This window comes from Plutella xylostella, chromosome 15 (assembly GCF_932276165.1).
Source record: "Plutella xylostella chromosome 15, ilPluXylo3.1, whole genome shotgun sequence".
Lineage (NCBI taxonomy): Eukaryota > Metazoa > Arthropoda > Insecta > Lepidoptera > Plutellidae > Plutella > Plutella xylostella.
This window is the reverse complement of record NC_063995.1, coordinates 9,153,669-9,180,822: the sequence shown is the minus strand read 5'-3', so window position 1 is coordinate 9,180,822 and position 27,154 is coordinate 9,153,669. Positions and strand designations below refer to the sequence as shown.

Here is a 27,154-nt window from a genome sequence, read left to right as displayed (position 1 = left end):
TTTGTTAGGCGTACTGTTCACGGGCGCGGCAAAATGAGGAGCGCATGTAACCAATGGCGTAGCGTAAGGCCTTGGTCTCCTATTTACTCCGTAGGTCGCGTCAAGTGTCACCGCCGTAGGCCGCGTCACAATGCTCATTATGTCTACGCGCCAACGTCGGCGTGTGAGGGAGACCGCATCAGTACATTTCTATAGTGAGCATCGTGACGCGGCCTACGGCGTGACGCTACACGCGACCTACGGCGTAAATAGGAGACCAAGGCCTAAGTGTGCATGGTCTTTTGGGACTGCTCGTGCCAGACCGCTCTCAGACGTCTGAAAGCTGGTAGTCGCGGCTGCCAGCGGCGTCCGTTAGCCGCGCCCGATGGTGTGTTTCCACTTTAAGTGATGCACAGACTATGTGATCTAATCTATGATTGTTGTTTGACAGGTGACAGCTGGTTGTTGTGTGCCTTCGTGAAAAAATATTTTCGTTTCATTGAAATCATAAATTTAATTAAACGAGGCTGTTTTTAATGTGAAATTGCTATACATTATTTAGTATAAAACATTATACCTACTGTAACTGTACTTGCGGTTATTTTATTTGTCTACAGTATTGACAACACCATAATGTGATTCACTGGATTTTAAGTCAGGACTGTAAAATTTCGATTTGTTTGGTTAGTACTTACATTGCTAGAAGTAGTAGTATATTTAGTTGTTATTAGTCACCCGCTCGCACCACACTGCGACTCGGCACGGCATGGTATGTTAGCATTGTGTGTTAACTATTTACTTTCTTCCTTCTATATTATTATATTTTCCAGTATTCAGTCTATAAATATCCATGAGGTCATCCCATTATCCTGTTGATATCATACGGCTCGCGTCGTTACCTACGTGCATGCTTTTAATGTTATGACGAAAAATATTTGTTTCTCATAATGTAAATCTGTAAACTTTTATTCCTTACATTTCCTTAATTATTATTAAATTAAATTTCACTTTTACTAGGATGCAGGTGTGTTTGGGCAGTTGTGTTAAAGTGAAGAAAATACATATTTTCAGTTTTAATTTAGATTTTTCTATTTTATAATTCTAATAAAAGGATTATTTTTAGGCTGAAGATAAGACCATGGCTGCTGCAAGCAAGCAGGCAGTCGGCGGCGACGATGGGCTCAGCATTGTATCCACCATATACAGATTCTTCAAGAAGGTAAATAAAATACTGATTAATATAATTTAAAATATTTTCATATAAAATCATAACTACTCCCTGTAGTACAATTTAAAAAAAGTCATGTTCATAATTTAGTCTGATTTTTAATAGTTTTTAATGAATGCAATGCAAACAGGGGACCGGACTAAAGAAAAAAATTAATATCATCATAAAATTTTATTTCTACATATACATAAACTCTTATCACTTTAAACTTAAACTATGGCTGAACTACAAATATTATTAGTCAAATTGACATTGCACAGTTACTTTGTTTACAATTTCATGCAAACTTGCCTAAATTTCAATAAATATTTAATGTTTGTCTAAATAATACTCAAGTTTAGTGTAGATGACACCGTCTGAGTCACTGGGTGACCTTGCTAGAAGTTGTTGGCCGTTGAATAATGAGATACATACATGTTTGACCTTCATAATTATTTGTATTGAAACAATTATTTTTATTTGGTTAAAATTGTAGCAATGGTTATTCTTCCTTGTGATTTTTAACTAAAGTTAATGTTTTGTTAATTGTTTAATTTAGAGCTTTTCCATCTGAAATAGAGGAAAAACTCTGTTATTTCCTAGTTCAGATCAGCATTTTAAACTACCTTTAGCATTAAGAGTTGACCTATAATTGTAAATCACATTTAGCATTAAGAAATATTCTTAATTCTCTGAATAAATATTCTTTTCTATTCTATTCTATTCTGTTATATTATTTTATTGCTAAATCTAGCTGGATTTACTGACCCATTTCAATATATTTTTTACAGGATTGTTAAATTGTATTACTAGATTCATTATAATTTTGTAGACAATGTTAGTCCATTATAGTATTTTCACATATACATAAAACTCTGAATCATTGTACATTATCACAGGTTAAAAGCATAAGTGTGTCATTAACTCATCATCATAAAGGACAAAGGCAGGGTTCTAAGGACGTTTTGTACCACTATGGAAATGACGGGTACCGTAATGAAAGTACCATGATTAGAGAGACACTGTACAGGTACACAAGTCAATTAATTACTAGATTTTTAGAAGCTGGGAGAAAAGAGAAAAACGGAAAAAAAGAATCTTTAAAATGTAGTCGCAATGGAACGTAAACATTCATACAGGAAAGAATGGAACGTCAAGTGAAGTAATGTTTATGTCAAGTACTCTGTGATTTACGTCATAAATGTCTAGGTTGGATCTCAGTATAATGATAAAAATTGACAAACCAGAGCAGAAAAATTGAAATGATAAAAAAATGTGTCATGTCAACAACTAAACGTCAACACCATGTCAACACTTGAACAACACAAGACGAACAACGTGAATAATAATATGTTAGGTATATCAAGTTATATGTTTACGTTTAAATAAATACGGGACGTGCAACGTATATAATAAATATAATGATTTTATTAATATTATCGACTAGATCAGGCTACTACATTCATCATGGAATAATGTTATACTTATCCAACTTCTGAAGTTTTAAATTGCCATTCCGCAACAGGGATCTGCTATGCCATTTCGAAATGCTATATGTAAAGGTTCTACTATATGGGTATGCATTTGGCGAGTAATGTAATGAAATAAAATATACTGTTTAAAAGATCATTGTTTTATTTACATAACATAATTTGCCTGGAATCAATTTTAGGAATTTTATGTTCCTATTACCTACTCTATTCTATTCTCTGTTGGGGTGTAAGTACCAGCACCTGGCTCTCTAGAAGATGTGCTAAATCTAGATAGGTATGCAGGTTTCCTTCACTGTAAGTGTGATGGTATACATTTTAATTAAATTCAAAGAACACATTGGTACATGTCAGCGCCGGGATTTGAACTGCAGAACGCAGTTGCTCTTCTCATATTTGACTTAGGTATTTATCATCCTATGGTTCATAGAAAATATTGTCAGGATTTTGCGTGTTCTTGTTCTGCTGCTTCTGCAGGTTCCTTATGAAGAAGTGGGACGGGAGCCTGCCGGGGAGGTGGAACAGGAACCGGGTCTGGTTCTCCCCTTTGTCACATTTGTTCTATATCTTAAGCAGTTTCAGCGGTATTCAAAATATTAAATAATACGGTTAGGTAATGGAAAATGAAATAACAACTACTATGACAAGATTGACAAGCAAGATTCAGTGTTATTAGATTTAAATATTCAAAAAATATCGATTATAGTGAATCGAATAAAGAGAAAAAGAAAATGGTTTACTATGGATAAAAGTCTTCAAGACTTAAATATAATTATATTTTATAAACCAAATGTACTAGTTTTGGCACAAATAGTACCAGAACATGTAATTTATTGATAAATAAAATATCTTTTGTATTTAAGAATGTATCGATATTTCTATTCGATTACTTTTTTGCTCAGATTTGCTGGTAATATTCCTAGGTCTGGCACCACTATTGTTACGTTCCGTTCTCTATATGTTTGTTTTTACGTTCCATTATCCTTAGATTTAAATATTCTTCATTTATAATTTTTTCTTTTCCCCCGACTTCTAAAAATATTGTAATTACTGAAAATACCTTATCTACACTGTATTAATAAATGGTGAAAACATGGTTCTGAAACGCTCCAAAAAAAAGGCGGTACGCCCACTGCCGTTCTCCTTTTCATAGACAAACAATACATTCCACTTCTCCTTATCAACTTATGAAGTAACTTGGCTTGAGTTTTACCTTTGTTTAAAGAGTGAATTCATGAGCCTGAGTCTGATTAGCATTCTTTAAAGTAGCTAGGTGCTTACATTTCTAGTTTGATAGCATTATGACATCATCAGTTAGCCATCAACGTTTATGTATTTGCCCTTGTATTGAAATATGTTACAGTTATTGAGATTTGATTAAACGATAACACATTTATTGACCCTTTGTACAGTTATTTTTAAAAGTGTGTTTTTTTTTCTCTGATTGTTCCAAAGTTTAGAACATTGCATAAAAGTATTTGCAGACAAATTTAAGTTTAAAAAATTATAATTAGAAGCAAAAACAATAACCACAAAAAATCATTATAATTCTCTTAGTAACATTACATCTCACATGGTTCAGAATAAACAGTTCAAAACAACAACGACAACCTTACGTTTTTCCGAGTATCTTTGAATCATTGGTAGTTTTCGTCAAAATGCTACCTACAAAAATCCCTTAACCTGCCAGCGTGTCGATAGTGGGCGCGGTGTATAACTTATTTACCTACCTTTACAAATGCGACCTACAAAAACGTCCCTTAACCCGTCAGGTGTCGATAGTGGGCGCGGTGTACCTAGTGGGCTACATGCAGTGGAGCGTGGCGTGGCTCATCACGCCATTAACTTATTTACCTTTACATAATTATACACCCTACAAAAATGTCCCTTAACCCGTTAGGTGTTGATAACTTATTTACCTATACATATACGTCCTATAAAAACATCCCTTAACCCGTCAGGTGTCGATAGTGGGCGCGGTGTACCTAGTCGGGTACATGCAGTGGAGCGTGGCGTGGCTCATCACGCCGGTGATCCTGTCCGTGCTGCGCGACCAGTGGCGCAAGGAGAGCGAGTACCGCCGCGAGCTCGCCAAGGCCGCCGCGTCTACGTCAGAGAAGGATGTGGTGTTGGCGCGGCTGTCGGATCTGCCGGCTTGGGTGAGTGACATAAAAAGGTCTCCCACCATTCACAGGTGTTCCTGTCCCATAGATGGGAGCGTGACTTTGCGAATTGCGCTGATTCCAGAATAAAAATGACTCCTTTCTCCACCACCTGCAGGTGTTCCTGTTACGTAGAAAGAAGCGTGTCGTTGTAAGCTGTCGCATTACACCGATTGGCATTCTCTCTATCCTATAATATTAAAGGGAATTGATTTTTAGCAGATGGATGTCATGTTGGGTCATTGACCAAATTTTCAGAAGTTCACAAATAAAATTCCACTCTACGATACGATAACGTCATTAGAATATTTTAGGAATATTGATTTGACAAGATAGTAGCGTAGGTCATTTGCTAAACGTATCAGCAAATTGCGGCGCCTAATGAAGTTTGAAGTCTAACGAGATTTTGCATGCGGTTCTCTTAACTTTAATTTTCAATTATCATTAATATTATAATGAACATGTCAAGAAACAACCACTGCCGATTCTATTTAAAGAATCGGCACGATAATTTTTATAGGCATTCCTCATCTATCCAAACTCTATCAAATAGAAGCATTAAAAATGATGATTATCCTAATTGATGTGTCTTCTACAGGTATTCTTCCCAGATGTAGAACGTGCAGAGTGGCTGAACAGAGTAAGTATAATATTGTGTAATACTGATAAAAATAATTGTAGGCATAATCGATCAAATATATGAATGAACGGTCATGTGTTATTGGCCTTCAGTCCTTCGTAGGTCAGTAGGTCTCCGCCTGAGCCTATTAAGGTCAATCACCAGCGTTTTCTGATAGTGATATCATCAATATTATTAAAAAATAAAAAGCAATACATATAAATGTAAGATTAAGAAGTGAATCTTTAACATCAACAGCTTCTGTAAATAACATAGGAACTTGCTGTAAAAACATAATTATGCTGGGCTTGGCTTTAAGCTTGCTGGCGCTGCTACATCGTCAACCAAAGTAAATCAGGAATATTTAATTTCATTATATGTGTCGAATGCATTTTATTTATGCATCATCATATTCATGATAAGAGTATGAAGAGAGCTAGAAACCAGCACAAGGCTTGGTTCTAGCACCTTCCTATTATAATAGAACGTGCACCGGTTCCTCTGATGGTCAGTTTAGTTACTCGGTTCAAAACGACCCTAATATCACTCCCATGGTCCCCAGATCCTGCTGCAAGTGTGGCCCAACGTGAACCACTTCGTGCGCGCGCTGGTGAAGGACAGCATCGAGCCGGCGGTGGCGGAGTCGCTCGCCAACTACAAGCTCACCGGGTTCAAGTTTGAGCGGATGATCCTCGGGACTATTGTGAGCTTCTTGTTTTATTGTCTTACTAGCTATTCCTGCGAGCTTCGCTTCGGCTTAAAAAGTTTCCCCGTGGGAATTCCGTGATAAAAAGTGGGTTATGTGTTGGTTAATCCAGGGTCTCGGCTAACTCCATATTAGGTTTCGTTAAAATCGGTTCAACCGTTTTGACGTGTAGAAGTAACATACACACATACTCACAAACTTTCGCCTTTATAATGTTAGTAGGATGCCGAGTAATAAAGACATTTTCTTCTAGTGTACAATAGAAGTGATGTAGGGTTTGTCACTCGGCCCAGGGTGGACCGACATGTATAAGGTACAATCACTCAGATCGGGGAGGCTTTTTACGTGCCCATAGCGGCATCGAAAGTCTACCAATTTCACTAGTATTTGGATCAAAACCTCTTGCATGAAAGATTTAGCCACATGCTGATTGCAATCTTGTATTGGTTTGTATTACAATACTTAATTGTTTGATCGTCGATAACTGTGATAAGCGATAAGACTAATAAGTTATCAGCTATGCACATAAGAGTTTTTGTTTTCCTTATCAATCACAATGTCAATGGATATTACAAAATATCTGATCAATGCAAAACCAAACAATGATATTGATCTAATATTACATTATACCTAGATATTTATTTATTTCAACATGAATATTTAATACCTTTTAAATGATTAAATGAACTCCTAATCTACCATTAGGAGTTCATTTAATGCAATTTTCAGAAAAATCGCTCTTACTTGCTTTACTCCTCATTTAATTTGACTATAAACCTCTTTTTAACCGACTTCGAAAAAAGGAGGAGGTTCTCAATCAATCGTTTCATAGATGTATTATTTAATGTCTGAATGTATTATTCCAGGCTCCGCGCGTCGGGGGCATCAAGGTGTACGACAAGAACGTCTCCCGCGACGAGATCATGATGGACATCGACCTGTTGTGAGTACCAGTTGGACTTTATTGTACACATGGCCAGAGTATCCTGAGATAACATGAAATCTTAGATCTAGGAAAAAGTGTAGAAGTAGCAGAAATCCTGCAAACATAAATTGAGTGGAGCAGTGGCTCAGAAAGTAAATAGCACAACATAATTAAAAAACAAAAATAGTAAGCATCAATTTGGTTACTTTGGTCCTCTAAAAGTTACGCAGGCTAGGTATTTTAAATCGTGTAGTATTTAGTGATTACTAAAATAGTTTTTAGATGGTCGGAAGCGGTATAGAACCACGATAAGCAAACTAGTGATAAAGAGCGTAGAGTAGCACCGTAACACATAAAATGCTAATTAATTATATTATATTCTTATCCAGATTGAGAGTCGTTTTACTGAAAACTGTAACTGATAACTGCAATAGCCAACTATGATTTATTAGTCCAACTTCATAACTTTCCCATATATAACTCCTAGAAGATTATGGGATATTTTTTGGTAATTATTTTTCTTTATTCAAAACAGTAAACACCCTGTATAAGGTAATACACCGGTATAACATTGAACTGTTTGTTCCAGCTACGCGGGAGACTGCGACATCTCGTTCGTGCTGCAGGGCATCCGCGGCGGGATCAAGGATCTGCAGGTGAGATCCACTCATCTCTTTTCTATGACTAATGCACTTATGTAAAATATTATGTCACCTGTAATGTATGTTTATAGTGAATCATTCTGTTACTGATAACAATTTATCAAACTTTTATGGTGTTTTACTAGGTAACCTCTTTTAGATTCGCTTTATTAGAAAAAGGTGTAGTGCAATTTGAGACAGTATCATTGTCATAAACCGTAATAGCATCATACACATAGTATCTATGCGTTACCGTTCGATATGTACATATTCTGTTTTCATTAGAAGTATGCTAAGTACACTAATTCACAAGCAGAAACGTCAATTCTTTCAGCACGGTGACAATTGACAAACCTCTTTTGTTTATCACCGACACGACAAGAAAAACTTTTCCATAATTTCCCCCCGTGTCGTCTGTCCCCAGATCCACTAATTATTGACAAGCAGAAACGACAATTCTTTCCGCATGGTGACAATCATAGGACAACGCAGCCTCGGGTGTGACAATTGACAAACTTCATTTGTTTATCATCGACACGACAAACAAAACATTTCTATAATTTCCCTTCCTCTCCCCAGATCCATGGCATGGTACGCGTGGTGATGCGGCCGCTGATCTCCAAGATGCCGCTAGTCGGGGGGCTGCAGGTGTTCTTCCTCGACAACCCCAACATCGACTTCAACCTGGTCGGGGCTGCTGATGTACTGGATATGCCTGGGTTCAGGTACTGATGAGGGCGATTCTGAGATTGGAGAAATTTTAAAAACTCCTTTATTCATCATTAGCCTATCGTCCATTGCGGACATAGCAATAAATAAACCTATTTGTTCTCGCATTCCTAATCCAACCACGGACCTACGGACTGATCCTAGTTATCTAGTTCGTCTGTCAATTCAGTATCAGTTATTAAGTTTTTATTAAAAACTGTAAGAAATACAACCATGTGTACAAAATTATACATTGCCTAACTGCAAGATTATTTATTGGTTTCGAAAGAGCTGGGAGGCGATCCACAGTATGGTTGCCTGTTAGAGAACTCGCTGTTCATCACCGGTTATCGGTTCTACGGCTTAAGTACACTATACATATAATGATATCTGATGTATGTGCTATGTATTCCAGCGACATCCTCCGTCGCTGCATCGTGGAGCAGGTGGCGCGGCTCATGGTGCTGCCCAACAAGCTGCCCATCAAGCTCAGCGACGAGATCCCCACCGTCGACCTGCGCATGCCCGAGCCAGAGGTAACTAACCACCACATTGTGGCTAAAAGTCACTCGTATGTTTTATGTAGCCTGTGTAGTGTCCCACTGCTGGGATCTCAGTAAAAAGTCATGTGACCAAAAAAAATTATATGGAAATGTGTTTTATTTTTCGTGAATTTTCAAAACTCGTACAATAAAGGTTGTTCAGAATTACCCCCACAGCCTTGATCCACAATGAATAGCGCACATTTGATTTGATGATGCCGAAAGTCACCCCCTTTCGGCTTAGTATACCCTTTTGCAACCTGTATATTATAACCCCGTCAATATCAAATCAAATGTGCGCTATTCATTGTGGATCAAGGCTGTGTTTGTAACAGTATATTTTTAAATGGAGTGTTTAAATTATCGTTATTTCAAATTGAATGCTCTTCTTTTTCAGGGAGTCCTTCGTATTCATCTCGTCAAAGCTCAAGATCTTATGAAAAAAGATATATCTATGCTTGGTAAGTCAAAATGTGCCACTAACTAAGAGCTTTCATGGTAATTATTGGCCACATCCTATGTGTTGATTATTGTTACATCAGCTGGTTCCTATATCCTACCTATTGATATTTTTTTTGCCGAGATAACGTGACATGAAGTTACATACCTAATTATACGGTTTAGCAATCGGATTTTAGGGAAGTAGTGTTATACTTTTTACTTGTGACTAAGCACACTGATGAAATTTCTTTAATTTTGTCCGACCGCTTGGTGTCCCATCAAAATCTAAAATGAAAACAAATGTCGCATTCCAGGTAAGGGTAAGTCGGATCCGTACGCGATCATCACAGTCGGCGCGCAGCAGTGGAAGACGAAGCACATCGACAACAACGTCAACCCGCAGTGGGACTTCTGGTGCGAGGTGAGTGTCGCCACCTGGGTACCGAGAGTGTGCCTTGTTTATGTTTATAATACTAAGAAAAATATCGTAATAATTATTGTATTTTATACTTTTTCAAATTTACTTTTACACATTTCACTGTGGTACATGAACGACTTTCTAGTAAAGGTAGAGTGTCGTTTATGTAGCACAGTTGTTTCCAGTCTCTCAAGTTACTTTATCTGAAAATAAATGTAAGTACTTACAGTAGTAATACAAATTCCAATAATACTAAATGGGGCTCGAGATGCTGGAAATTAGATGCATACTTTTATAATTAGTTTTTGGTCCAATAAGCATACTCGAGCAGATTTAAATGTATACCTACACATTTGGTAAGTTTCTGTATGTTTGGCACAGAAATTCTCTGTGGGGCGGGAATCCATAATTATTATGAAAATGCTCACTTGGAGATACCACTACAATACTTTTTTACACATAATACTATAATATTATCGCGATGCTGTATACATTATGCATTTTGCCGAAATTCATTGCATAGTTTTCTAATATAAAATTAGTTTTTACATTTTCAAGTTCACACACATTACGTGCTAACTTTACACACACGAATTGAATGTAGAATGAAAAACATCAAGTCTTTTTGGCATAAAGCATCACATCACTTTTCACATCGCATTGGAACCAATAAAAGCATAGATACAATACAGTATGCTTCATAAAGAAAAGTTTTATATTGAATATTGTATGAAGTGGTTAAAACTATCTGAGTGAAGTTTTTAATATTTATCATATCTTTATTAATATTTTGCAATGTCGGCATAGTATTAAGTGGCAAACAAAATACATAACTATGTCGACAGCCGTAAAATTTGCTTCAATTTTGTTAACAACTTGTGACGTCATTTACTTAACCACTTTGTATAGAATTGCTAACTACGTAGTGGTGAATATGATTTTGTTTTCTTACTTATGTTTGCGTCGGCCATTGCGCGTTTGGCAGGCGCGCATTATGCAATCGTTGGGCCAAACGTTGGACATACAAGTGTTGGACAAAGACGAGGGCAACGACGACGACAAGCTCGGCAGGTGAGCGCTTGCACGGGGCCGCTAGGTTGTGGTACACTCGGCTGGGATTCTTCGCGATAATTTCATCCTTTGTTTAAAGATCAATGGGGAGAAAAACTGCATTTTTATTTGCATAAGTTGCTAGTGGCGCCATCTACTCTACACTTACCTGACAATGTTTTCCCCACTGTTGTGATTTCGCTTCATTATTTGATAGCACCGTTTTCAATAGAGATAAAGAGAAGATCGCCATTAAACAATAAAAAATGTTAGGCTCAATTGAATTAGTATAATCATGCTGATAAAATGTAACACTCTGATTTGCCAGTCACGATCGATAGTGCTGCCACAGTTGACACTATGTGGATGAAATTACCGCGAAGGGTCAGCGCTAAAAATGCTTAGCACAATGTAAGAAACCCGATGTCGTGAGACGGAGCTTTTGGTGTAAACGCTGGCGATGCGATGCTGCACTGACTTGCGCTTGATAAACCCAAGAAGTTTGGAAGCCAAGACACGTTTTTAAAACAATTTTAATTCATCACTCACTTTTACATCATTCGTTGTAAAAGTGGTATGTACAATACACGAAAGGAGGTGATTCTGAGCCATTAAAGTTTCCTTTGAGTGAGTTATTTTAACCTTTCTGATTACTATACCACCTTTGCAACACTCTGTATAAACAATATAAGGTCTCGAAATAAAAAGACTTATAGACTGGACTTTAAAAACGGGTCTCTGGCTCACTCACTCGTTACAGCTTATGTAATATCATTATGTACCTATGACATTAGTTTATAGTATGTATTATTAATGTACTTTAGCCTCTAGTTGCCATACTCATCGTACTAAAGCATTCGTAAGCTAGCTACAGGGCTGCGGTTCTTATTGGTAAGTGCTAGTTAATACCAAGGGTATTTTGTTGTTAATTATAATCTAAAAACCTTTATATTTTCTAAAATGTCTTCTTTTTCTGTACACTTTCTTAATTTCTATTGTTCAAACAAGTCTTTGTATCCCATTTTAGTCTAAGTAAGTGAGGTAAACAAACAACTTTGTTCATGTTGTTTCACATTATGAGAAATTACCAAACACATTTTGCGATCTAAATGCGCCTACTGTGTTTAATATCATTCCTACATAACTAATTGGAAAATAACTGCAATTATTAGGAATCCATTGACGCCTGAAGTACGCGGTGCGAGGAGTTTGGGACCTATACAAAGTAGCCTACCATATTTATGGCCCAGATAAAATGTATCGACCAATCAGATAACCTCCAATCCGTCAATCCACCAATCAAACGCCAGCTACTCCCTCCCGCACCGCGTCTGCTGGCAGCTCATTCGCTGGTCTAATGCGTCCGTGATGTGTTTTGTCCCAAGGCTATAATAAGCTCGCGGAAGGGGCAGGTGCTAGCGTGTGAAGTCTGGGACTGGGACCCGGGCATGGGCATCCAGAACGATGATTACCTCGGCAGGTCCGTGCCCTAGTGTTGCTTGGCATCGTGCCCTCTCATTCGCTCATTCGCCTCTCAGTGTTTGGTGTCCTTTTCACACGATTGTAAGAGTCCAATTTCTGTGTTGTTTTGTTTATGTTGTTTGTGTGGGATAAGTGTGAAATGTGATGTTAAGGATTTGGGTTGTGAGATGATAATGTGATGATTCCTACATAATAAACCAATAAATATTAATTAAAATACAGATTAATAGTTGAGTACTACAAAATTAAGGAATAGGTCAGAAACTCGCTGGGATTATTTCTTCTATTATAGGCACTCATTAGAAATGGGCAACTAACATGTTTTATTATCCATAGTACCTATACAAATCGTGTGAAACGGAAATAACATTACTTGCCATAATTAAATACGTAGTTTAAAGGCAAACAAAATAATTAGTAATCTGAATTTTTATAACTGCAAATATTGCACTTCATTAAAATTTATGTTATTCTCAGAGTAGTTTGCCTTTAATATCTTATATTAACAAATTCATTTCGACTAGTTTGCTACCTATATTCATTAGAAAGCCATAGCAGTTTGGGTTTAACGTGTGGTCTAACAATTTGTAACTCGTTTTGTTTGAACATTTTGTAATTTAGACTCAAAAGTGTGTAAAATGTGTAGTTATAGTATAGTTAGTTTGATATTCAAGATATTTAGGTAAGGTAAAGTATCTACTTAGGGATAAAAAAAAATGGGATGACTTGACACTTGTTTACTATTGATTTCTATCTTACTTATCTTCTTTCTATCTAACTTTGTACATAAAGTCTAGCCATACAAATATTAATGCAATGTAAATTAATGTGTGAACCTACCCATACCTATATTAAAATCCTTAACTCACTTATGGATTAAACTTCGTCCACCAATCACGTTACGCGAGAAAAGGATAGCGATACAACTGTAAAAAAAAATGGTGGTCAGCACTGGCAATTTACGAGTGCTCGCTATCCACGTCTGGTTTTGTTCATAAAATGTTTAACGTGACGGGTTGTGGCAGTCGATGGTGCGGAGCACGGCTAACCGCGTCGTCGTGAAGCTCTTCGACTGGGACCTCACGGGGCGGGACGAGAACCTGGGCAGGTGTGGCCTCCTCGCATACTCTATGTCGCTCACGATGCGGTGTCGGACTTACACACTCACTGTAGACTGTAACGCGCATGACACGCGTATTTGGGAGTAGCAGGAGTTATAGGTTATGTCTATTTCCTGATTGGTCACGTTAAATTGCTTGCTTAAGTCCGACACTGCCCATTTGTATACTATTCTGTCCTGTGAAAATTTCTAGACTAGTAGCATTGATCACCTGTGTATTCGAGTATAGCACTCTGCTTAAATGTTGACTGTCACCTTAGACTGATTATATTTCTCGTAGGTATTCTTGTAGCCTTCTCTGTACGTCCTTCTCCATACAACCTGAGGTAACCTTACTTGTATCTCATGAAAAATCCTCTCTAGCATGATAAAATCACTTGTCAACTTAACATATCTTACATCTTACTAAATCCTAACACTGTATTTCACTAACACAACTACTTATCTAATTCTAATAACATTTCTGTACATACATATATGTAAGTAACCTTGATAGTATGTAAATTGTAAACTAATCATTTTATCCTAAGCCAGTGAAAAGGAAAGCTATACAAATGCACATTAATTGATTGTTTTTTACAAACATGCCAATGTAATACCACTGCTTATTTAATATTATTGTAAGGGAGGTACTAATTACTACAAATTTAAGTATTCCTATGCTTTCAATAAAGTAATTCTGTGTTTTGCTCAATATCACGAAATCAATATATCATACAATCAAATAGTCATTAACGCTTTAAAATCTTTAAATAATATAAGGGAATCGGGGGTTCGTAACTAAACCATTGATTTAAAGTAATCAGTGATTTTTTGTATCATTAAAGCTAGATTGTATTTTTCAGATGCGCGCTTGATATTGCACAAGTTGTACGCGCTGGGCGTTTGGACACGGTAAATATGCTTATGTGATAGTTTATGTCTAAATCACAATGTAATTTCTTCGGCAGAAAATATTTTGTAATTATTTACGATTTTTGCTTGCAGATATTTGATAAATCGCGAAATTTTTAACGTTTATAATACATATGAGGACTTTACTAATCTTTTTGTACCACCAACTTGAAATATTACCGTTACGTGAATAATGTATGAATATAATTTTCAATACATTTCAGTGGCAAACTCTGCAACAAGCGAAGCACGGGAAAATCCACCTGCGTCTGTCGTGGCACCGCCTGTCCACCGACGTGTCCGATCTGAACATTGTAAGTAATGCGTTTTTCTTACGCGATTTCAGAGTTGTCCAATGGTAAATCACATACCTAACTTGGCAACGCATGTTCTACATAAAATGCCACAGTGTATAAATGTGGGCAAAAAATCATGTATATTTTTTAATCATATTTGTGTCACGTTTCAGGCGCTGCGTGAGACGCAGGTGATCCGGAACGCGGAGTTGAGTTCAGCTGTGCTCTCCGTCTACATCGACTCCTGCAAGAAGCTACCGGTAACATCATTAATTTCTTAGTTTCTTCCACCACTCACTGCCTGTTTCACAATGTCTGTATACAAGTTACAGCATGATATTTTTCCCACAGTCAACCTTTATCAAGTCAAGACATTGTGTAACAGAGACCTACAAATTTAATACCTAATCGTACAGGTTGTTTTTTAAATTAAATTATTTATCATGTTTTACTTGGAGTAATTTATCAATCTGTAGCTGTACGTTTTCATAACGTGATAGCCCTTTGTATCCAACTCTCTAACCATTCCATGTCCTTCGACTATTCAGCCAACCAAACCTCCCAATGTACTCCAATTTATCTTCACACACCATGTCATTACCAACCCTAACGCAAATAACCAAACCTCATCTCCCCCAGAACGCGCGAGCCGCCTCCAAGCCGGACCCGTACCTGCAAGTGACGCTCGGCAAGAAGACGGAGACCACGGGCGTGGTGATGCGCACCGACGACCCCGTGTATGAGATCGGCTACTCGTTCTTAGTACAGAACCCGGAGATTGACGTGCTGGAGATCAAGGTAATTGAGTTGTTGTGCGTGGTTTGGTTGTGAATTGAATCATTTTGAAAACATCTGACAGTCGGGTTGCCCACTTACCCGACAACTCTCTCAGCAAACCCCAAGTGACCAACAAAGTTTGCATATAAACTGTTTAAAGCATTTAAAAAAAAAGAAACTTAATGTTTTTGAATGACTCCCTGAGTCATCCACTTTCGGATTAGCATACCACTTTTGCAACACCTGTAGAAACGTAATAATTTAAAAAAAAAAACAACAATCACAACAACTTAATACAACTACTCTGTATTTCCCCGGAGGCTATGGACCAGAAGACCAACTCAGCCCTGGGCATGCTGACCTACCCGGTGGGCGCGCTGCTGAAACAGAAGGACCTCAGTCTCCTGACGCAGCCGCTGAACCTGCAGCGCGCCGGGCCCGAGACCAAGATCATCATTAGCATGCAACTCAAGGTATGATGGGGCACACGATGGAGCTTCCTAGAGTGACGTAACTCTGTACCTCAGGAACTGAAAATAGTCTTCATTGATACAGTGCTTATTAACTTCAAATTCTCACAATCCTTGGATACAGTGCTTATTTGAGACACACGTAACAATATTTGTTACGTGTGTCTCAACTACTACTACTGTGAGGGTTTGACTTCCCAAACTTTTTTTGTGTATATTAATATGATTTTTTGGTGTGTGGTGCTGGACACTGAATAAAGAGTTTTTATCTTTATCTTTAACGTTGTTGATGAGGTATATATGACTGTGTATTTTTAATTGCTATGATCTAAACATCACACTATCCAGCTTTCACAAACCTTTCTCATAGGTACTCATACCAAAAACCCACAAATTACACCCTATATAGATAGTGAAAGAAGCGATCCGCGAAAGCGACATAGAGCAAGAGGAGGCGCCCAAGACCCCCACGGAGCCGTCCCCGCCCCCGCGCCCCGCCGCGCCCAAGCCCGCCCCCGCCCCCGCGCCTTCCACAGACGCTGGTGATGGGGCAGCGGCGGCTGTGCCGTCAGCACGTATGTGTTTTTAATATTATTTTTGAATAAGGAAGATGTGTGTAATGAATGTAGCGGTGTAGTTCCGCAAAAAAGAAAGCATCATATTATTTATATTCGACGGATACTGTGTAAAATTTCATCTGAAACGTCCCTGCAAAATTCTGTGTTTTAAAAATAAAAGTGTGTAATAATTACAAGATACTTATAGCTTGTACAACAATGTTGAATTGCCTCTATGTTGCAGCTTCCTCCGCGCCCGCTGAAGGGAAGCGTGTGGAGAACGGCGCCCCCTCGTCGGCTGACGACACATCCGGGGAGTCCGTGCCCGTCGAACAACTGATACGGGCTGAGGGTAAGATATGGATGCTTTTAATATTATAAATACGATACAGTGGTGTTAGGCGACCGAATGGCGTAGTGGTTAGTGTCCTGACTACTGAGCAGAAGGTCCCGGGTTCGATTCCCAGCTGGGGCAGATATTTGTTTAAACACAGATATTTGTTCTCAGTTCTTGGATGTGCCCGTAAAATGGCAATAGGCCCGCCCCCTATTACATTGGGACTAACATAACACTCTGGCGAAAAGTGGGTGCAGCAATGCACCTCTGCCTACCCCGCAAGGGAGTACATTAGTACAAGGCGTGAGTGCGTGTTTTTTTTTTGGAATATGAATACATTAGGCCTTTAGCAGGAAATTAGCGATAGCATGTCTTCTGAGAGAGGTTTTTTAATATAACCTTATTCATTTAATATAATCAATCCATGTAAAATGATTTCTAATACCCACTAATTTCATTTCAGATGCGACTCAAGACTCCGAATTGCCGTCAAGATCGGATTCTCCCAAACTCGTTCACAGAACCTCTTCTATCACCACGTACGTACGAATACTAAAACTGGTTTGTTATACCTATGCACTGTGCATTTGTAATCCTAACTAATATTATAAATGCGAAAGTAACTGTGTCTGTCTGTCTGTCTGTCTGTTACTCTTTCACGCCAAAACTACTGAACGGATTTGAATGAAATTTGGTATACATACGGTCTAGCTAGACCCTGGGAAAGAACATAGGCTACTTTTTATCCCGGAATTCCCACGGGAAAACTTTTTAAGGCGAAGCGAAGCGCGCGGGATCAGCTAGTGCTGTATAATTCCTATGAATACGAGGGCGATACCGAAATGATCGGGAATAGAAAAAAGTACAAAGATATCATAATATTATTTACTTTTATTGTTTTTCAAAGTAGTCTCCGTGACATTCAATGCACTTTTTCATTCGATTAAACCAATCATTGAAACAGTAATTCCAGTCTGAAGTGGATACTGTCAAAACAGCTGATTTGTAAGCTTCGACCGCCTCTTCTGTACCCTTAGCACGAACATTTCATCGTTTCCGTATTTCATTACTACACGTTAACTTTGAACGTATCGAAATGGCAGCATAAGCCTGCGTCGTGTGCCGGTCGTTACAACGTTACCAGAGTTAAAATAAGGTTGTACCACACTGAGATTGTTAAGTTCAAAACCTTCATAATAATTTCAAAGTAAGCAGCGAGTGATGATGAAGCAGCGATTCCTTATAAACGCACTTTAACAATTGTCTATGGATGATAACTATGATTTGAACGCACATCCTAACTTTTTTTTTGACATTTGTCATCTGTCATCTGTCAAATTATCAATCTATTGACACTGACAGGTCGGCTTTCATAATTAGGTATTTGTTAAATTTGTTTATTGTTTTATTGAATTCAACGCAGTGATATTTGCCTACGGATACCAACGCCAAGGCCCACGGATGGAGAGGTCGCCAGTGGTGCCTTAATAAGTGGAAGGAACTAGCCAAGCTCAATAGCGAAGGGACGGGACAAGGAGTGATAAGCAAAGGAGAAAATTAAACATGAAACATAACATTAAACATAAAAGGTTGTCATGACAGATTATCCCCTCGTCTCTCAATGATTTCCTAATACCTAGGTACTCTTTAAAAAGAATTAACTAGTTACCTTGAGATAAAGCATCGGCAGTACTCATGTTTCTTTGAAATAGTTAGTAGTTATATTCTTATTCTTAATGATGCAATTATCATTTGTTTTGCAGGTATGGAGTGATTATAAGAATAATACAAAGAGAAAATGCTCCCAAATTGCCTAAGGGGGCACAGTGAATGGTTGATGGTTCAGCCCTAAAATGGATATGTCAGATTGAAAGCTGCCGGTGAATGCTATATAATTGATGTGATGAGATATAGAATCAGCATGGCACATGTGCCTGGTACGAGGAGCCAGCCCAATCCAGCTATACCAGCATATCCTGTACCCAGCATCACGGACCAGGCCACCGCCTGCAAGTGCACCCCCCTGAAGGCATAAATTATAAGTGTGCATTTTGATTGCTCGGTGAAGAATACATTTAGGAGAAAAGATAAATCATACATTTTGTTATACTATGCTGATGTTTGCAAACCTACTAAGATAAATATGTTTTTTTGTAAAATAAAGACTAAAAAACTGTTAAACAGAATGTAAATATTTTATTTATTTTGTGGTAATTTAATTTATCCAGAACTTTATACCCATTAGTAAGTGGGCCCAGAAAGTTGATGATTTATCATTAATTAAGTCTATTAATCCTGCCTACCAAGAGACTTATTACCTTTAGTTAGGTTAAGTGCCAATTTCTCCGTAGTCGCTTTGAGCATAACCAGGGAGTAGTGGTTGATTTTTGACACATCTTTCGTGAATTTTATATGGATATGACTTATAATTAATAAATCAATCCCTGTCAGTTAGATAACCGACTATGGAGAAATTGGCACTAAAGTTTATAGTCAATAACTAACTGTCCTTAACTATTCTAGAGAGGGTTGAGTTCAAACACATCTAGACAGTAGCAATAATGGTATTTATTAATACAATTACACATAACTACAGTTAGGTACATTAGAATTTTACGAATTATAGCTTACAAAGCAAAACGTGAGTAAGTATAGGTGTTTGTGTATTGTGTTGCTACTTCTTACTGCTATTGGTGCCATGGATGCCATGGATCTCATCCGTCACGATGGATTCTCGGCACTTCCAGTCTAGTAGGTATTCATCACGAGCTTCAATCACCACGTCATCACGGTCAGACACGCCAAAATCGAGGGCCACGTAATGCAACATACGGCACGCTGTACTTAATAGATTTTGCACACTGAACAGTTGTATAATGGTCTTGCTCCAAACAGCGCCATCGATTTTCAATCACACACATCACAACCCTACATTCCCCATGAATTTTTGTAAATTTTGCCTCTGGGCTACCCTCCTCATCTACGTCTCTTGCTGCGTGTAATAAATACTAGTTTAGTTTAGTAGGGTATCTACGTGGTCGTAGCATATTGGTAATGAATAAAAAATACGAAAACCAAAAGAAATAAATGCTCTAACTTCCATTTTAAATAGTTGTCACTGAATAATTTGCAGTGAGAAAATCTTCGAGTAAACTCACGATACGATATGTCAAAATCAAATTCATGCTACCATTTCCTATACAAACCGCAAAATACTTCACGTTACTACACGACGAAAAGTTCCTGCTGCCGATTTTAGTTCTGCTACTGCCCGCCAGGGGCGCTGTTCATATTTCCCTACAAAATTCATCGTGTCAGATTTACTTCACGTCCTCGACGAAAGTTCGTGCTAAGGGCTCTGGGCCGCTAAACCGTGGACCACGTAGCATATCTTTAATTCTTGGGAATGTAAAATAATCATTGGGGCTCAGATCAGGGCTATACGGAGGATGGTCCATCAACTCCACGTTTTCCATATTTAAAAACGTTCTTGTTTTGCGAGCGGTATGAGAGCTTGCATTATCGTGGTGAAGGATTATACGATGATTCGGGTTAGTTTTACGAAGTTCTCTTACGACTTCCGGCAAACAAACTGTTGTGTACCAATCAGCAGTAACTGTCCTTTGTTCTTGTAATGGAATCGTAGCCACATGGCCAGTTTTCGATACAAACGAAGCGACCATTTTTTTCGACACGCTGCGTGAGCGAATAACTTTTGTTGGCTTGACCTCACCTTCGAAGACCCAAACTGCCGATTGATGTTTTCTTTCGGGCTCATATGAATAAATCCACGATTCATCACCAGAGACGATATTGTAGACAGCATTTGAACTGCCTCCATTGAACCGTTGCAGAGCAGATCGACACCAATTAACACGAGCCGACTTTTGTTCCTCGGTCAAACGGTGGGGCACCCAGCGCGAAACTAACTTCTTGACACCCAGTTCTTCATGTAAAATGGTTTGAATGGCTGTCATACCAATGCTAAGAGAAGCCCGAATCTGCTCGTATGTCACATGTCTATCTTCTTTTATTAACTGGCGTACAGCATCGATGTTATCTTGTGTTACCGCTGTTTTTGGCCGACCAGTAGAAGGGACTGTGGTAAGAGAGGAACGTCCACGGCGAAACTCAGAATACCAACGATATATACTCGTTTTACTTGGTGCTTCAAGTTTATAAATAGAAACAAGCTCGGCGAGACATTGTTCTTGAGATAAACCTCGACGAAAGTTGTGAAAACTTATTGCACGGAAATGTTCCCGCGTAAGCTCCATTTTTTACACCGACTTGTCAAATTCAAATGGTCAATACTCTTTTATTTTTTACTTTTTTTAAAATTCGAAAATGGAATTATGTTTGAAAAAACACTACATTTGATACACCAAAAAGGTTTCACTCTAATTTATTCCTAAGTATTCTATTCCCGATCTTTTCGGTGTAGCCCTCGTATTTAATTATTTGTGTTTGTCCTCAGGTCGGCTGGAGAAGCTGGTTTGGGCCGCATCCTGATCTCTCTGAGATACAGCACACAACATCAAACACTCTACGTAGTTGTACATAAGATTATGTAAGTATACTATAAGACATCCTTGCTTATTCCACTGCATTTCTAACGGTCCAAAAGAGTCATCTTGAGGAAGGGCGCGATATATCACACGATCCTAGACGCAAAAAAACCCATAGGTATCTTATGTTAAATCCATAAATTTTTTGATAACATTGTTGCGTTTTCCAGGAACATACCGCTGAAGGACCCCACCAACGTCCCGGACCCGTACGTGAAGCTGTACTTGCTGCCCGGACGCTCCAAGGACTCCAAGAGGAAGACCGCTGTAAGTTAAATCTATATTTATGTTTTTACTGTATTTAACTTAGCAGTTCGTAAAATCATGGTGAGATAGCGCTAAATTTAAAGGGGCCCCCACATATTGAGTGGCATTTGGGTCGTCATAGGAGGTTTTGCCACCATTCGTACATTGGAAAGTTGACGCGAGTTAACTATGGAGCAGAGGTAGTGCTGCGCGCATACCGCTAGATGGCGACTGTCTCGCGCCATACAAACACTCGAATACTTTTCACTGCTCGATCCATACGAAAACTCCCATTCTACATAGACTAACTGCCAGTTTCAATAACTCTGTCTACTGATGACTGTTAGTTACTTCAACCTGTCAAAATCGCATGAAATTAACTACCAGCCATCGGTAGATAGAGATATTGAAACTGGCATTATTACATCTTGCCTACCTGTGTGTCTCCCCCAGGTGATCAAAGACAACTGATACTGAATACTTATATAATAAAATTGAGTGGCAAGGAGAATCGCATGGTATTCATACGCGTAGTAAAGCCCGTAAAATGATATCCTGCCCCAAGCATAAAACAAAGAATTATAAAGGATCCTTTAAATACGCCTCGTCCAAAATCTGGAATAACATACCACCCCCTATCCAAACCGCCATGACATATCTATCATTCAAAAATAATATGAAAAAATATATTTTAGATAAACAAATATCCCTAGCTAATATAACATATAACTTTGAAAAGAAATTAAACTAAATATAGTGCTTACCCAAATCAATCTTATTAATTTATCTCAGTTTAATATATTTTTTTTAATATTTAATATTTTTATAAATATCTAGTATACAATCCCTACAGTAAAATACACACTTTCATCAAAATTCACTCACACAAACTTCAACGCATATTATAAAGCACCAAATTTGCATAATATAATTCCATTGTTTAAAACTATAATATATATAACACTGATACTACACAAAAAATTATTTAACTCATACTTATCCACTCATTAAAAATTTTCAGTTACACATACCGATTTATTTAAAAAAGTTTTATTTATTTTTATTATTATTGTTTTTTTTTTTTAAGATTATGAAATAAGTGCATGAAATTGTATTCTTCTTTTAGTTCTGTAGTTTACTTTACAAGGCGCCTCTGTTAGACTGTAAGGATCTTGTAAATTAAATAAACACACTGGGGCATGCTGAAAAACAGCGTCGATCGAAGACAAGTTTTCCGTCGACTTATGCTGAGCATGTCACCATTTGCCAAAAGAAAATTTTAATTTATTGAAGTACTTGTTTTAACTCAAATAGTATAATGTAACTTACCTAGTCATAATTAGTTATAATATAGAATAAGTTATGTAAGGTCATTTTTATTTTGGCAATAAAGCATATTTTACTTTTACTTTTACTTTTAACTGCAACCCTGAGTACGATGAGCAGTTCGAGTACGTGATCCCACTTGCGGAGCTGCACTCGCGCCAGGTGGAGGTGTCGGTGGCCACGCACAAGGGCTTCCTGGGGGGCTCGCCCGTCATCGGGCAGGTGAGTCACTTGTAGGCTACAGTCGTCGAAATATAATAGGCCCGTTTGGACAGCTACACAAATTTGCTATTTACTCATTATTTACTTGATGAAATATATAAAAAGACACATAATCTAGCTTATTATTTAACGGCCGAAAGAAAAAAGAACTTAAGAAACACCAAAAGTTACTGATTGTTTACATTTTTTATGAATTAGATTTGACAGCAGCTGTCATCCCATAAATTTTGTAGCTGTCCAAACGGGCCTCTTATATTTCGAAGACTGTAGATGTAACACTTGCAGATCTATAAAGAAACGGTATAAGGGTGCTTTTCCACCAGAGATGTGCTATGCTACGATGCTATGGATGCGTTTGATATCCACCAATCATATTATTGGTGCACATAGCTTAGCACTGGTGGAAACGGATTCAACTAAGATATGTTTTTTGTATGGAATGATGCGTGCTATGGATGTGTGCTATGGATGCGTGCTATGGATATGTGCTATGGACCATCGCGAGTGGTGTAGCTATGGCGCCGCCGCCCCCGTCGTTTCCCTACTATCGATACATAGCATAGCTCGAGATGCGCATCTTTCTCGCACAGCTACTTTGCGGCGGCGCATCTTCGTAGCGCATCTTCCTCGCACAGCTACCTAGCGTAGTATTGGTGGAAACGGTCACATATTTTCGTAGCGTAGATATCACATCTTCGCAGCATAGCTGCATAGCACATCTCTGGTGGAAAAGCACCCTGAAGATGGCGGATAGTTGAGATGAGTATGCTGTCTAGCTCCATCTCACTCTAATCGTGTGCCTGCCACAGACTAGTCAGAAGATCTAACGTTTTGCGTGCCTGCAAGTGCAGTGCAAGTTTGAACCTAATGGACATTGTATTTTAGTGTATATTTTTAGTATTTATACGCTGGTATTGAACCTTTTTGCATCTTTCTGTTTCTTTATTATTTGATCTTGGATGTTTTTTTGGAGTAGGTTAATTAGCGTAGGACTGAGCTCTCTTATACATACAGGGATATATTTTAAAATATGTCTATGCTGCTAAATAATACAGATTTTAACGTGTATAAAATGAAACTAAAGCATATGAACTTTCTACATTTGCAGGTAATCGTGAATCTCAACCAGTACGACTTCAGGGAAGCGCGCACACTCTGGTTTGATCTTCTACCAGAGACCACGAGAGATTAATTTTCACTCATATGAAATTTGGTCCACCTACAGGATATAATCGGCTTTCTTATGAATGTTGCCATAAATATTAATGTTTTTGCTTATCAGCAGTCAAAAATCACATTTCGTCCTTATTTCATTTCTAAGTACTTAAAAATAAAAACGCGAATATTTTTTTGTTAAAATGCTTTTTCTATTTTTGTTACGAATCTCTTAGTTATGTTTTAACTATAATTTAAAGTCAATATTTAAGCTAATCTCTATGTATAAAGAGAATAAACATGTTGTGTTTTACATTTATGATTACCATTGTTGAAGTTTGTAAAACTATGTCAAGTTCATACCTCATCTACACTACAATGTAAGATAAAATCAAAATATTTTAATGTGTTGTTAATTTGTATTTATTAGCACAATACATTTTGTCTCAAAATCATATGAAATACCACAATTCATGTTTTGTTTGCATCTAACATGTTGCTTTCGATGTTGGATTATATTTCGCTCTAATGAAACTGTTATTGCTTTATACAAGTTTACAATAAAAATGAAATAAATATTATTTTATACATATCTTATTTTATTGAACACTTTATTTTTAGATAGGGGAAGATGAATCACCTCAATATAATTGTAAAAACAAATTGTTTTAAAGATAACACACAGTTGAATAAAAATTTTAGTGTTCCAGTCTCTTCCAGACTTATTTCCTAAACTTACATTACTTAATCTTATGTGTGGTGTCAGCAGTGTTATGTGTTTGGGACAATCTTCTGAGCAATGATCTTCCCGTAGCCGCCACGTCCACCGTCATAGTCAGTTCTGTATTCGTCTCTCACCTGCAAATAATTCCACATAAATTCAATTATAGAATACTGATTACTGAGATAAATACAGAAGAATAAATGGAAAATATTACTTTGAGAAAATTTCGTAATGAGTTGCATGATGGCTATACATCAGTAGGAGTAAAAAATTACCTGTCCACCAGTTTTCCCACGGCCATACTGTCTACCTTCTATGAAGCCAGCATCCCAGTCACACCGGATTATTCTATCATCCAATCTAGTACCATTTACATATCTGAAATAAAATTATAATAATTATTATCTAGGGATATCCCACACACAGCCATCTGACCCAAAACTAGAGAGAGCCTGTAATATTGGTATTGAACAGCTGATATACAGATAATTATAGACATACTAGCTGTACCCACAAGCTTCGCTTAGCCTTAAAAAGTTTTCCTGGCCATGTAGCACGGGGCGCTATTAAGACGTGATAAAAGTTCTCCGTCGCGCTCGCTCTTGAGGCTGCGCGATGTGAGTGAGCGTGATGCAAAACTCTTGTCACGTTTTAAATGCGCCCCGTACTAGCCCTTCTGTGGGAATTTCATCGATAAAAAGTGTTAATCTAGGGTGTCACCTAACTCCAATAGCAAATTTCATTAAAATTGGTTCAGCTGTTTGGCCGTGAAGAAGTAACAAACATACACACATACAAGTGACCCTGACTTCTATGCCAAAGGTCCCAGGTTTGATCCCAGCTAGTCAGGGTCACTAACCAATACACCATTTGGTTGTCATTATAGAAGAATCATTGTTATTTTTTTATGCTATTCATGTTGCAGACAGATTGAAATAATTTAAGTCCATTAAACCTTCTTTTCAATGGCAGGTATAATTTAGTGTGTTGATTTACCACCTTTTTTATTATTATCTTAAGTAATAATATATGTTACCCCTGTAAAAAAACTAATTAGGCTATCACAATCAGATGTTTCATGTTACAATGATCAATTGATATAAAATTACCTCATACAGTTCTCAGCATCTTCTCTTTCATAATACTCGACAAAGCAAAAGCCGCAAGGAGTTTTCTTATATTTATCTAAGCCCATGATTACTCTCCTCAAGTCTCCACATTTTGAGAATAATTCATATATTTGTTCTTCAGTTGTATAAAATGATAGATTTCCAATGTAAAGTGTCGAGGAAACACGTAATAATTTATCTTGTTCGTTTCTGGAGCCCTGTAAAAGAAAGTGGTGGTGTTGGTGAATGTGATGATAGATGAGATGATAGAATGATATGAAAACCATATTTTTTGGAATACCATATAAGTAGATAGTTGTAGCTATGAACTTAAAATATAATTAAGTTTGTAGGAATAAAACAATACCTTAAAATGCTGATCGCGGTAGGAACTTATTTCAATAGAAGAACTCATCGAGTCATAACCTCGTTTCATTTTGGTTGATCTGCAGTGCTATGAGAACTTAATTTGCACTACAGATGCTAAAGCGAGTGAGAGTAGGACCGGGTTTATAATTTTAAAACTGTATTATGCTATTCTAAACTAAATAAAGCTAAAAGAAAGAAGATTATGGAAAATGCACAAACATCGACGACGACAATGTACCATCACAGACTAAAAAAAATGAGGTTTTAGTTTTAGAACACAGAACACATTTACTGATTTAAGTCCCCAACACACTAGGGGACGCGGCTTAAAGGTGCCAACACATTAGCGGACGCGGCTGTCAGCCGCGACGATAGTGTGCACGGTCTTTTGGGCCAGTTCGTGCACGCGACGATAGTGTGCACGGTCTTTTGGGCCAGTTCGTGCACACTATCAGTCGCAGCTGACAGTTTACGGACGCGGCTGTCAGCCGCGACTGATAATGTGCACGGTTCTCGGACGTCTGAAAACTGAAGGTCAGGTTACGTCCGCGATTTACGCCCGATAGTTTGAACTGCGTAGTGTACGGTGGCCTGCGCCTAAAAGTATACAGGCG

The 27,154-nt window shown here is 37.9% G+C and overlaps 2 protein-coding genes and 1 long non-coding RNA gene across 4 annotated transcripts; 2 read left to right on the top strand and 1 right to left on the bottom strand.

The window, feature by feature from the left end:
- Positions 1-491: 491 nt before the first annotated feature.
- On the top strand, positions 492-24,928 carry LOC105396290 (extended synaptotagmin-1). Its single transcript, XM_048625702.1, has 25 exons — positions 492-748; positions 1,103-1,198; positions 4,638-4,835; positions 5,437-5,478; positions 6,020-6,160; positions 7,030-7,106; positions 7,678-7,744; positions 8,309-8,454; positions 8,853-8,973; positions 9,377-9,440; positions 9,735-9,841; positions 13,396-13,478; positions 14,336-14,384; positions 14,609-14,698; positions 14,854-14,940; positions 15,320-15,478; positions 15,778-15,930; positions 16,337-16,502; positions 16,729-16,836; positions 17,285-17,360; positions 21,299-21,391; positions 21,560-21,656; positions 22,089-22,100; positions 23,055-23,183; positions 24,292-24,928. Exons 1-25 carry the CDS (start codon positions 746-748, stop codon positions 24,373-24,375), a joined length of 2,448 nt encoding a protein of 815 aa, XP_048481659.1. The 5' UTR covers positions 492-745; the 3' UTR covers positions 24,376-24,928.
- Positions 18,057-18,689, top strand: LOC119694437. Of its 2 annotated transcripts, none has more exons than XR_007267073.1 (2): positions 18,057-18,410; positions 18,585-18,689. It is a non-coding gene; the product is annotated as an uncharacterized LOC119694437 (long non-coding RNA). The 2 variants fall into 2 exon arrangements; XR_007267074.1 differs by having other exon boundaries at positions 18,057-18,461.
- Positions 24,621-26,772, bottom strand: LOC105388552 (nuclear cap-binding protein subunit 2). Its single transcript, NM_001305475.1, is given in 4 exon segments — positions 24,621-25,196; positions 25,338-25,440; positions 26,172-26,389; positions 26,539-26,772. Coding segments are annotated over 4 exon segments (477 nt in total). The 5' UTR covers positions 26,608-26,772; the 3' UTR covers positions 24,621-25,109.
- Between the last annotated feature and the right edge of the window lie 382 nt (positions 26,773-27,154).